Genomic DNA, 12,994 nt, shown 5'->3' with positions numbered 1-12,994 from the left:
GAATCCGGTCTTGCTGATCTAAGAACGTGGACCAATCAGTAGAATTGCCAGCTGCACAAATGAGCTCTCACAGAGTGGTTGAAATCACGTCACCGAGTGATCGTAGCGTCGATTCGACAACCTACGCCGGTGCCCGTCGGGCTCATCCATGCCGTATAACGCACGGGCCCTGGAACCACCCGTTCAGGCGGAAACTGCAGATGTCAAGTCCATTAGGCGGTATCACGAGTGCTTACGGGTACAATCAGTAGATCTGGACTTGGCTTTTAAGCGCCTTGAGTGCTCTAGGCTCGAGCTTCCAGATTCATTGAAAAACGCGAACTTTGCTGCGGATGTGGTAGATTTATCGAAATTTTCTGGTCCCTCTTGCAGAATGTTGACATCTCTATCAATCTACTGAAGTTCGGACAACCTGAACAAGCCAGTTTCATTGTTTTTTCTGGGGGTGTGTTGAAGAGCGACCCTTACTCGAGCGGGAACAAAACGATAGAAAACTGTAACGGCATAACGATACTATAGGGTGTTCTCTGAATCTAACAATGGAATTTCGTCCGCGAAAATCCACTTCTCACGAATGCTTTCCTCCATTTTCACTCTCCATAACACTCCACCCTATGCAAAGAACACGGCAACCAGGAAAGCAATGAGCCCTTCAGAAAAAATGGTAAAAATAATCTCTGCGTCATTGCTCATAATTGCTCCTCTTGGGCGATAATTATCTGGGTAATGAATACCTGGCACCAATGACAACACCACCTCTTTTGGGTGGTATATTTTTATATTGGTAGCCGTGATTACACGTGAGTTTGCGATGAAAAAACCGAATTCACCAGATATCTTTCCATTTTATCGCTTTGATTGCAAGGCCTGTTGTTGTATATGGTGCAAGGTATGTTTCAGCTGTCTAAAACTGCCCACAGGCCATTCCCTATACGTATGTGCACGATACTGGGCTGCAGGGTTTTAAGGTCATTTACTTTTGACCGAAGATCTTCTGTCAACTGATTACGCCAGAGAGCTTGCACCTTTAAATTGCCGAATGGATCATACCGAAGTTCGCCTACCACATGCTTGGGTCGGTCATCTTAAACAAGATTCATGTGTGTTGTCTTGCGGTATGTCGCAGCTGTTAACTACCATTTGAGTCACATCTCGATAAGATCCTAAACGTATATGGTGTAGAGTGGGATGCCGTTCATTTGAGTTACGAAGTATGAAAGTCGTACTACCTCATCCCGTGTGGTGAAATAAACCGATAAGGAGTGAACATACCAGCCAAGTATCCAGCGTGAATAAAAAGTCTGGCTGCAGCTGTTTCAGTGAATGCTTATTCGTCAGACAGTTGGACATCATATGAATTCAAAAAAAAGCAACGTTCGGCATTATGCTAGTTACTCTGAGACAATCAAACCCAACCGACTCAAGTCGGCAGTGGGGAGGTTGCATTGGTGATCAAAGAAATAGTAAATATGAGTTTTACTTGTGGCAGAGCAGTTTTACACACTTCATTTTACACCGTATTTGCTGGGGATCTTGCTGTGACATGACCTCAAACGGCCAGGTTTAGAAACTTGCCATGACGGGAATGCGCACATAGACGATCAGTAGAGGTAAACGTTTGACGCATTTCGCTGCACTTCAGGCTATGACAAGGTCACGACGGAGCTTCCGTGAAGTGGCAAAATGAATTCGATCCCCGGATGTACATTCGAATGGCTGTAGAGTAAGCCAATTTCATGTGTATATCAATGATGAACAACATAGGTGGGCTCCCGTTCAATTTTTGCCAAAAGTTCCATTTGAATTGCGCTCTACAATCCAATTCAATTTATCAGCTATGAACCGTGTGTCATAGGAATAATGGTTCCGGCTGCTACAGTTTTTATCGCCGGAAAACGGGAAAGTGAAAAATATGACCAAGCCCTGGAGGCGAAGACATGTTCAGTTTGTTCGGAAATTGGGTAGCTACACACTGAAGACGATAGCCTTGATGCACGAGTCTGACCGACTGCGCGATCGGGCCATTTCCACCAATGTCATCAACCACTGGTGATTTGAATCCCGGGGTCCCCATCCAGGGAGGCGGCAGTTGCCCACCCGACCAAGTTTACTGGTTGGTGTTTTCGTACTTTGTTGCCAGATCATACACTGTCCACTTGTCAGTCGCTTCCACTCGGTACAGGGCTGGGACAAGGAGCTCTGCGAGGCAGACGGTCTTCTGACATGCAGAGTACATAACCCAACGAGCGCAACCTATGAAGTGTGAGTCATTCATCCATCGTGGGAGAGTTCCTTCTTCCTAAGACCATTTGGCATTCCTCAGCATTACTGATCCGATATTCCCACCAGACCTGACCAATGCTGTGCTCTACGGCAATGCTGAATATTAACTATCCAGGCCATTCGCATTTTGGTTCTTTAATAAGTTTCACAACCACGTTACTTTAGGTGGATTATCATGTTTTGTAGTTGCCGCGATTGAGTGAAATTCCAGAAGAAATTCACTACGTTTTACCAATCATTCGGTGTTGGATTATCTTCGAACCGTTTAGTGTTTTGCATCGATTTCCAGCACAATTACATTTTCGGAGTAAGCACTTTTAGTACCACGATTCGCACAATAAACTTGAGGTAGCCCTGAAGTGTTAGTATCTCAAGAACACTTCAGTTATTCATTGAGACTGAAGGCATTTATGGTCAGGACAGATAAGTTAGGAACGACAATTAGCACTTCCAGCCGAAGTACACAGTTATATCGCAGTATTCGAGATATGGAGGCGTAACAAATTGAGTCGTTAAACGCATGAGATGTATTCAGTGTGAACAGATGATGAGTGGGTTAGAAACATAACTACAAACAGGTACTCAGTCGGACTACACTAACGGGTTAGCTGGCAACTACTTAGTTAGCACTCTGCACAAAAAGTTCCAGTCGGTTCTCCGATTTTACAGAGACACGAGGCTGTCCTTTGTGAGAACCGTCAGACATGTGTATCTGGACCTAACAGTGTTCCGGATTTCTTAGCTGCCGCTAAAATACATGGCTGTGCAGAAGTGGACTAAAAACAAAAGATTCCGATGTAACATAAGTTATACTTCACATGGCTTTCAGTGAAGATTATATGGTTACTTGTGGAGATCAATCCAACAATGTTGCGTGATGTTTGGAATGCTACTGTTAATCCCCAAAGATAACGCATACTCTTCGGGATAGTTATTGAAACGACTTTGAGTGGCCTGAGAAATCACTCACACCCTATACCAGAACGATGGAAACTAAGCCCGGAAAAACTACAATGAAACACAAAAGAGAATTTATACACACATTGATCTGCTCCGATCCAAATGCGTTCTCTCCGAATACGGACCGAAATTCTCGCGGCACGATACATTCCGCTGGATTCAGTTTTTTCTCGCGTTTGGTAACCAAAGGCTTGCACGATTTTGTACTCTTCATGGCAGCAATGGGAAGCAAAAGTACATTCGAAGTGAGTTCCAAAGGTCTAGAACAAGAAGTTGGAGTAAGCTGATTATCTCGCGGCAAATTCAAAAAGTTTTAGTGACTGTCAAAGAAACCCCAAAACGTAAATATGCTGCTGAAAAGGATGGACCATACATGTTAGTTAGAAGGAGCAGTCTCCGAATGCTGAGCCACACTGACCGTCAGTTATCTTGACCGTTTTTCAACTCAGTTCAACACATCAGCTATAAACCGTGTACCATATGCACATTGGCTCCAGCTGCTACAGTTTCGATCACCAGGAAGTGCGAGAGTGTGGGACATATAGCCAAGCCTTGAAGGTGATAGCATGTTTGGTTAGTTCGGGAACTGAGTGGCATTCATAAAAACCCTATCAATCCTATTTTGTGCCACCATTAATATGAGTCTGGTCGCCATAATTTCGCAATCTGGTCTTGATCACTTCACTTCCATTTGAATCCGATCTAAGGGTACTCTGATTTCCGACACTTTGCGTTTGATTTTATTCAACTCTGACCTACAGCATCAGTGAACCTCCGATGACGTGTGGTGGTGGAGGATTTACAAAGTAAATACCTGGCAAACACCACCGGTCAGTTATCGTTATTATTCCCATATATACCATGCTGATTCATCATCATCGACAGCATGACAGCTGATTACAACTGTCCAAAAGCCTCGGATATAACAGAAAATTAATTATTCTGAGGCAAAATAAATCCGATACGGCATATTCTCTCCGGACTGAGGCACCCCCGTAGAAAATGCATTTTACTGTCCCCTGGAAAGAAGCATATTAAATGCGTAGTTTCTCTGTTTGTTCAGCGTACAATCCCGAGCCCAACAAGCAGCATTGCCTCATCGCTTTTGAGCCAATCAAACTGCACGTCGTTGATGGTCCACAAAAGCCTTTTCCAATAAGCAGCAGACCCCAGGAGCACGCGTCAGTATATTTTGTTTGGTTGGACCAAATCTCGCGAGCTACTGTTTGTTGGCATCAGAGTTAAATTGTAATACACTTGTCACAATTGTTTGCCTGAACAATGAGCCGGCATTTTCCTAGACAAACAGTCAAATTTCTCAGACTGTCCGTGAATAATTCTACGCGATATGTTAACGATGACGTCATGAGGAGACTTAACTAAATTTATCAAAGGTTTAGAACACTCATAATCGTTACCAGAATTGCGGGTATCACGGAGTGTCATCAGTGACTCTGAAGTATTTTGCTTCAGCTTATTTGAAATTCAGTGTTTCAGCTGTCAGCTTGGAGCAAAAAATTCATTCCCCACGTTCATTCATATACCGGGATTGAAAACCAAATCCCTCAAAAGAAACACTCTTCCTGTACTTAGCTGCCACGTGTCCTAAGGGAAGCATCAGGCGTGAACGAAGCACTCTACCAGGGCTTAGACGGTAGTGAGTGAACAACCTGTCATGGTTTGAGGAGCTGAAATTGCAAGTCAATAACTTGATCAGAGATTACTTGGTATATGGAATAAAAACATAAACTGCATAGAATTGACGGGCGCATATTAATGGTTGGAAAAGATAATTTTTATCAAAACAAAAGCAAGTAATCGAGACAAGTGAATTCAATGGTTCGATCCGCAAATCTTAGCATGCAGCTTCAACAAGCGTTGACGCATAAATTTCACTGTATAGTTCAGACGGTAGTAATTTTTACGGTACGCTACAGAGGTCGAAAGGCGAAAATCTCATCTGAGGATTCGAGTAAATCTTGTCAAAATACCACGCCAAACTAGCGTTACTGAATACCCTCCTCGGAAGACGGGGCCCAATTTACCACCCCAGAATGGTCATGAGAATAGGACTATAAAGTACACTGCCACATTAAACAAATGGTTAGGAAAGACTGTGTAGTTTTGCTTTTCTGCCACACGAAACCTATAATCAGTGTGCCCTCTGTAAGCACGTGGCTTCTGAACTGGTGCGTTAGTGATTATGTTGCTGTGTAGGGTTGGGCACGTGACGTAATGAACGTTCTCAAGACTCCAGATAACTGCACTCATATCAGACAGACCATTCTAGTTGAACTTCTATAAATCGACTGTCTCAATTATGTTAGTGGAACCATCATTAGGAATTTTCAAACAGCATTCTCCTGAATGATAGTGAATCGCAAAACTCTTTGGGATAAATATTTTAATCACGGTAGAGAGATTAACCCTGGAGTACCATTTTATCATAAGTTTAAAGCTCTAACTACAGAAAGTTATTTTGTAGGTATCGTTGACATACTGAAAAGTTGTGGTCGAAATTCGAAAAGCTCAACCATAAGAGCGGTTTCGTGTCTACAGATTGGACATAGGTGACCCGAGTGCGCGCACTGGCTGGGTTCAATGTTTTATTTATGGACCGGCTGTTAGTCTGTGCAACTGGTGGATCGGACTTATGGTGCGATATCTGGTTAGACCAGGCGTCAAACGATTCAGGTACCAGTCCTCAGGGATGAAGGGTCTTGAGTGTCTTCAGTCCTTTGACCTGTGACGTGACGTCCAGCCTGACAGCTGGTTCACAAACGTTTTGAGGAGAAATTGTCAGTACGTTGACGAAAACGGCGCACGGAAGGCAATGTGGAGAACACCTAGGCCCGCTTGCAAAGGCATGAAAGAAATTTCCAGGCATTTTTGCAAAACCATAATGAGAAATCGTAAATGACTGCAACTCACAGAGTTGGTGAAGGCTTCCTAGACTCTAAGAAGGCACAGAACCCTGGGTATAGACTACCGACAACAATCCCGTTGGACTAATCGCCACCAGCTTAAGGTGCCTGGTTTACACACACACACACACACACACACACGAAAATGAAAATAAACCGACTGAATAAAACTAGAAGTGACTGGGTGCAAAGAAGATATATCGCCACCGTATTAGCTATACTGAATCTGTCCAATAAATTATTTTTAACGGTGTCAAGTAGTTCAAAAATAACCCTGATCGAGGATTTGAAGGCACTGGTAACTCTCACCACTCTTCCTACCACCTAGATGGACATCAAAATTGTTCAATTGCTTTACGGAGGCACCATGTTTGAGCATTTTTAGCTCGTGGACGTTTGTACAATTTGAGAAACTCCCCGTGAAGAAGGTGACCAGTGAATTCATTTGGTCGTCCTCTCAACGGTACGGATCCAATATGTTTGTTAGCCTCGTCAGACCAACACTGACTGCATGCATTCAAATGATATGACTGATCACAGAATCATGCGGTGCAAATGAACGACTGGTCGGCTACTTTCATCTGTTTTCTCCACAATACTCCTGCAACACTCAGACAAACGGGACAGAAAAGATGTTAAGCAGTGCATCTACGATCATAGATGAATCACGATGAAACCGATGCTCTTCGTTGCAAGCCTTTGCGGCATCAACTAATGTCGGGCCTATAAAGACAACGTGGTTCATAAGAAAAGTTCTTTTTCCTATTACAAAAAGGTGAAAGTTATGGACGTACTGACTAGGAGGAAACAGCCTGGATATTTTACTCTCACTCTCATCGGTCCTTTTGTGTTACCCTTCAGGAAACAGTAACAATCCTGATTGGCAAAATACAGTCAGTTGCAAATTAAGTTGGTGTTCAACTGAATTTCAGATGAGTCTCTCGTTTAGGTTATTCTTCGACTGAATATACTGCACGGATGCTGTCCCACGTTTCATTAGATATAATATTTTAGCATGTCGCGGCGAATTTTCCCGACGGAACACTTTACTGAAAATTTTTCGAAGCCTGACGGCTGGCTTCTTGGCGTTCATCAGGCATGCGCAGTCCCCAGGTTTCTGTCAACCTTATATTCTTCTTGGACACCAAAATCTAAGCAAGTCGAACATGAGGTTATACATCGAAATAGCATGTGTTAATGGGTTAATGGGTTGTTGATCTGTTAGTCGAGCTTAGCGATCTGATATGAAGCGTTCTGTCCTACTCTTGATGACATCATTATGTGTGTGTTATCACCGTGGACAGCGAAATTATCAAGGTCACTCTAGTTGGTTTCTATCTTTACTGTGGGCCGTTTTCCACCCAACAATTTCTTCTGCGTATACGAAATGACCCAAAGCTACTGACGATTGTTACCCAGTAACAAACTGGCTTCGTTATAGAGGTAAAATACAACAGTTTTGGGCAGAAAGCCTGCCCAACACATGCTGAAAGGCTGAGTGGATAGCGAACGCTTAAAACAAATGGATGGTTCTGGTGAGTTTAGATGCAGGAACAAGGGATAAAGAGGCAGCCCTCATCAACACTGGTCTACTAATACAAGTCTCACTGCTGGTGCCACTGGAGGCAGGAATCAAGCAGATCATTGAGATTCAACAAAATCATATAGTAAAGCATCAGCGCTAAACACTGATGTCATGCTGTCGATGAGGAGTATGATGATTCTTTTTATTGGTGAAGATGACACGTCTCCAACCATATATACAGTTGTCGGTCACCTATGTATTCGACACAGCGTCAGATCGCACCTACCTCTCAATGAGCTCTTTAGTTACGATCACAAGTATACCTCAAAACAACCTAGACTTTTCAAGTCACAGCGGCAAAAAATATTCCGTCTATATGATACAAAGTATGTGGTTACCTTTGGTTTTGCAGGAGATTCACACGGAACCCAGTTAGATCTCTCGTTTGTGACGTTTACAAGCAACTGAATGTGCTGCTTGGAAACATCATGAACGAAATATTCTGCTGGGTTCTAGGTAAGTTCCCAAGAAAACCGAATTTGTTTGCAAGTGAGTGTATTTCGCCAACTTCGTGCAATTTGTGTTCAATCGGAACATGAGGTTGAAGAAAACTAGCGGAATGCGCCTACCCGAGGAGATTAAGAAGGACAAAACCGGTCGTGGGCTGTCGAAGATTTTTCAGCGACCTAATAAGTAGTATATTATGTCTATATATGCGGTGACTTGTTACAAGCTCACGTTCATTTGTTTAGAAGTTTCAGGACAAACTCGACTCGGACCGCCTTGAACAGACTGAGCGTGGAAAGTTTCACGCCAAAACACAACGTGAAGGAATGAGATATCATAAACCGACGTTTCGGGTTGCCGTGGATTATTTTGCTTAATACCTGTACACAACCTCTTATGTGTATGAGCCAAGGGCTTTTCTCTCTTGAAATATAGGAGTTGTGGTTCCATGCACATTGTTCTAGGTTTCCTACATTAAGCTGGAAGCCATTCTGGCATCGGCGAGTACTCAGACCGTTCGGATTGTACCATATGTGCATGCGAATCCCGACATTAAGAGTAAGGGGTCGACTACAGGTGTAACGGTGATACTACTGACGGGGGAGGCATGCGAGTAGTATGTTCCCTCGTAAATCCGCCTCGCGTCTCTTGAAAAGTGATATCTATTACGGAATTTGTGGAGTCGCTTTGTAGCATTTGCTTGGATTTGAGCAACAGTCAAAGAACATCCAGGAGAGTTCAGGAAATCAGGTCCAAAGAGAGGATGGATATTCAATTTTTGTAAACAAAATGCATATGAGAGTTTTGCTTCTCCGTCCACCAGTCTGTAACTGTTCAGTTAGCATTTTCTAATAAATGACTTCGCAGCTAAGGCCCTCCTTTCACGGGCAGCTTGAGCCACACCTCTGTATGCTTTCTGGCTTTCCACATATGCCACCAAACAAAAAACACAAAGAATTCGAACATACGGGGGGACCATAATTAACTGAATGCGAGGAACACAATGTTTTGTTCTGAAAACAAAGAATAGCTACTTTCGCCTGCCTGAAAAATCGTAGCTAACTAGTTGGAATAAGTTTCAAGGTCCTAATCCTCCTTGCCTATTTATTCATTGCGAACACTGTGTGACTGAAAACTCCAACCCTTGGCCACAACTAGCACAGGACTGCCTAAACTGTATTGGACAACTTAGTTAGTTCGGCTTTCAAGGGGCCCACAACAAGTAAACTAACAAGCCAACTGAACAGATGTTTGATGGAGGGAAAACGAATAAGATTTAGTGACTTACCCGATATCCAGAAACTTCACCTCAACTGCGGAGATGATGCACAACCAGTTGCGCACTAAAACCAAGCCAAAAATTATTGCGGCAGTACGATGATCTTCGGCTGCGCACCCTCTAAAATTGCTCAAGCCAATTGGTCAAGCCACAGAAACAACAGTCTGGTGGAATCCATTGATGTTGGTATGATGGATGCTGGAACAGAAAAGCTAGAATGATTTTAACCATTGACCTATGAGATGTCTAATCATGATCGAAGAGTGAGAGGATAACTCTGAGTTCCTCGACTTTTTCTTTGCATTCGAACATTCACTATTGAAGCAGGATGCTAAGTCATCGTATAAGCAACTTGGGATTTTGAAGTCGCTATACTGTTCCGCGGCTACATACAGCGTTACATACAACTGTAACAGGATCCCTAAGATGCTACTGTCTCAAGGAGAGTCAACGAAACTCTAACAACCTAGATGTTTATCTGTAAAAGTCTACTCAGTCTGCTGATCGGGGAAAAATGAACTTTGTTTCCCCAAAACTGATTCATAACTACCGATGGTATGCTACTGTCACTGTTGTGAGCTCAAGATGGCCCAGTGGTTGAATCGCGAGCCTATTGACCCGACCTCTGCATCACGACTGCTCCTGCCTAGGCTTGGGCAACCTGGCAGTATCTCAATCATCGTGCTTCCGCCGGGTAGCATGGCAGTTACGCTCAAGAAGGGTGCTTCAGCTAAACCGCCATATTATATTATACCTGTTGTTAATATTACTATCATTATATTGTGAATCCACCAGTCCTTGTTACCTACATCCATCAAGCACATGGAGCACAAATTTAAACCAAAAAAGCACTCGTAAGCCAGCAAGCGACCAGGCATACCTAGGTGAAGTTTAACCGTACTGCACTGGTAAAGTACGAAATAAACAAGTTATCCAACAGTAGATGCTATTTTAGTTCGACATTTGACGGAAACCTTCCGATTTTAATCCCATTTGTGAACGTTCTCGAATATACTGTGTGTTAGGTGCTTATCATTAGTCCTGGAAACCGCGAACCAAGTCTTCAGAATGAAATACTTTAGACTTTGTTCAACTCTTCCGCAAGCGTTTACTGTGTACAACTTCAGCAAAACTAGTGGTACGTAAATTAATAGGGTGGGTGACGAAAACGGAACACCAACTGGATCCTTTACAACTCAACCTTCATCGGCTGATGACTACTTTCTGTCTTCGTAAGTCGTGGTGATGGTCCAAAACAGTTTTGTTGTCGACGAAATCCCCATGGAACCTAGAGATAAACCAAAACTCAACGAAACTTACTTACTAATGATCTGTTGTGTATATGTAGATGAACACCATCCCTAGATTATAGACACGTTTACTGTGTTTGCGTCTAACGGTGCTCAACGCTACGCCCCACTTTCCAGAGAAAACTTCTAATGTAGACCGCACGCAGTAGAAATAGGACCACTACGATCAATTTGTTAAGTCCACGGATGTCACTTGGACAGAAACCAAACAACTTTACTGACCTCATGCTCTGAGGCTCGCGTAGGAACACTGGAAGCAGCTGGTTGGAAGGTCCCTTACACGAAGGTCCCCCTTACGCGATTGCGTAAGGAACCTTCCTTTTTCTAACTCGTAGATTTTTCCAACACCACTGACCTCAGTACGTTTGTCAAGCACCACTGGCTTCGGTAATTATGTACATTTTAGGCCCCTTGCCTATAGCGTAGGGGGCAGTAGTTTGCCACTTTACTTTACTGAAATTTAATATTTTGGGACTACAGCGGCTAAGATTACTTGACCGCCGACGAAATGACCAGTCCAACGCTACAAACGTAACTAAGATGTGACCCACTTTAGAACAATACCTACTGGCTACTAATATGTCAAGTCGACTAAAAGTAACATTTCCGAGCTAATCACATTCTATCTATTCTCCACACCAAAAGAACTCTTTCGACGATGAAACGATTTCTATCAAGGGGTTCTTCTAACCTATCGAAGAACCTTGATGGGCACGTGTTGCGTTTTAGGAATTCATCTGCTGTTGACAGTGATTCTTCATTTACCGCTGTGCCCAACCATGAGGCCGTGGAATTTTTGAGACTTTATTCTCAGTTGTAAAACTAATTAGGGGCGTACCAGAGGATTACCTGAAGATCTGATTTTACACACCATGTTAGATGTGAATTTGAGGACAAAGCAACCTTTCAGGTCCAACGATAGCGAACTAATACCTGTCAATGTGGAGTGGCTACGTAAGCTATAACACCGATAAATCTTCTATGACAACATGGATATTGTACCCTGTGTGACCATATTCAACCTGCTAATTGTGTATAAACTGCAGTTTAAGATAAAAGAATTCGCCAACTGGCGTATTGGTAGGGCTATACAATCTTGCAAGTCTTGGCAGAAAAACACTGATATGTAGATGAGGAATAGATATCGCGTACTGTGTAAAAGAACATATTCATTTTAAATGAAGGACGGTATTTATCGGGCCTTAACTTGTTTGTCATCAAATATGCACCGGCGAGCAAAAGCTCATAAATAGAAGAAACCCTCTCACCACACATCAACAGGGAAAGTTATGCCATCGGAATGCAGCGTAAACAATGCGAAAATGGATCCTATACTCCTGACTCAATCTTCCTATATCCAACTAAAAACAATAGAAAACATTTTCAGGATGCCAAGAACTGTGACAGCGCAACGCCTATACAGAAGCGCGAAGTATTCATGTATTTATTAAAAAGGAAGTCGTCAAAACTCAGTTTCATACTCCAGCTTTGAAGGTATACTTTACCAAACGAAAACCGTGGAGCTTGTTTATTGTCTTTCCTAGACTTTTTCAGTATTACTTAAAGGCCGTTAACAATAATGCGTATAGGAATCAAGGTTGTTGAAAACAAAAAAGATTATAACCTGAAATTGCGTTTCTGAAGGATTAACCGGGGATATTCTTGAATTTACCGTACAAGCAACCATTATAGACTCATTGCCCGACCTAAACCTGCCACCTAGACGTGGTGGTCGGGCTTGAGTGCTGCAGCGATCCCGCAGACTACAATGGCTGGAACTTCGTTCTGCAAGGTGCAACCATGCCAGGAAGGCCAAAATTGCCCGACACCTGCCACCTAGACGTGGTGGTCGGGCTTGAGTGCTGCAGCGATCCCGCAGACTACAATGGCTGGAACTTCGTTCTGCATGCAACAACCATGCCAGGAAGGCCAAAGGGGACCAGCCAGAACAAGAGCAGCGAGACCCCGCACTACGAGTAATCGTGGTACGAGGCGGTCTGGGGGTAAAGTCGTACTGTCCTCTGCGACAGGAGTGTGAAGGCAGTAAGGTGTTCCCTCCAGGCGATCAGCATGTCTATATTTATGGAAGAAGCGGTGCTGCCTTCCCCCGAGGAAGGGCGGGTTAAAAAATGTCGGCCCCAAAAACCGCACACACCGATCGCCCAACGGTTGACCGTGACCGCCGGCGCATTATCCAATACGGTCG

General features: G+C 43.5%; 2 protein-coding genes across 2 annotated transcripts in view; one reads left to right on the top strand and one right to left on the bottom strand.

Annotated features, from left to right (window-relative positions):
• Nucleotides 1-9,682, bottom strand: part of T265_00857 (hypothetical protein) — a gene marked incomplete at both ends in the record, with an annotated part of 41,617 nt that extends 31,935 nt beyond the window's left edge. Inside the window, 2 exons of the mRNA XM_009164752.1 lie at nucleotides 3,326-3,503; nucleotides 9,488-9,682. Of these exons, the coding sequence (XP_009163016.1) occupies nucleotides 3,326-3,457 (132 nt within the window). The remainder of the gene's footprint in view (nucleotides 1-3,325; nucleotides 3,504-9,487) is intronic.
• T265_00858 (hypothetical protein) overlaps nucleotides 149-12,994 on the top strand; it is a gene marked incomplete at both ends in the record, with an annotated part of 20,970 nt that continues 8,124 nt past the window's right edge. Inside the window, 2 exons of the mRNA XM_009164753.1 lie at nucleotides 149-337; nucleotides 2,183-2,262. Of these exons, the coding sequence (XP_009163017.1) occupies nucleotides 149-337; nucleotides 2,183-2,262 (269 nt within the window). The remainder of the gene's footprint in view (nucleotides 338-2,182; nucleotides 2,263-12,994) is intronic.

This window comes from Opisthorchis viverrini (genome assembly GCF_000715545.1).
Source record: "Opisthorchis viverrini unplaced genomic scaffold opera_v5_9, whole genome shotgun sequence".
NCBI classification, from domain to species: Eukaryota; Metazoa; Platyhelminthes; class Trematoda; order Opisthorchiida; family Opisthorchiidae; genus Opisthorchis; species Opisthorchis viverrini.
This window is presented reverse-complemented; position numbering and strand designations above follow the sequence as displayed.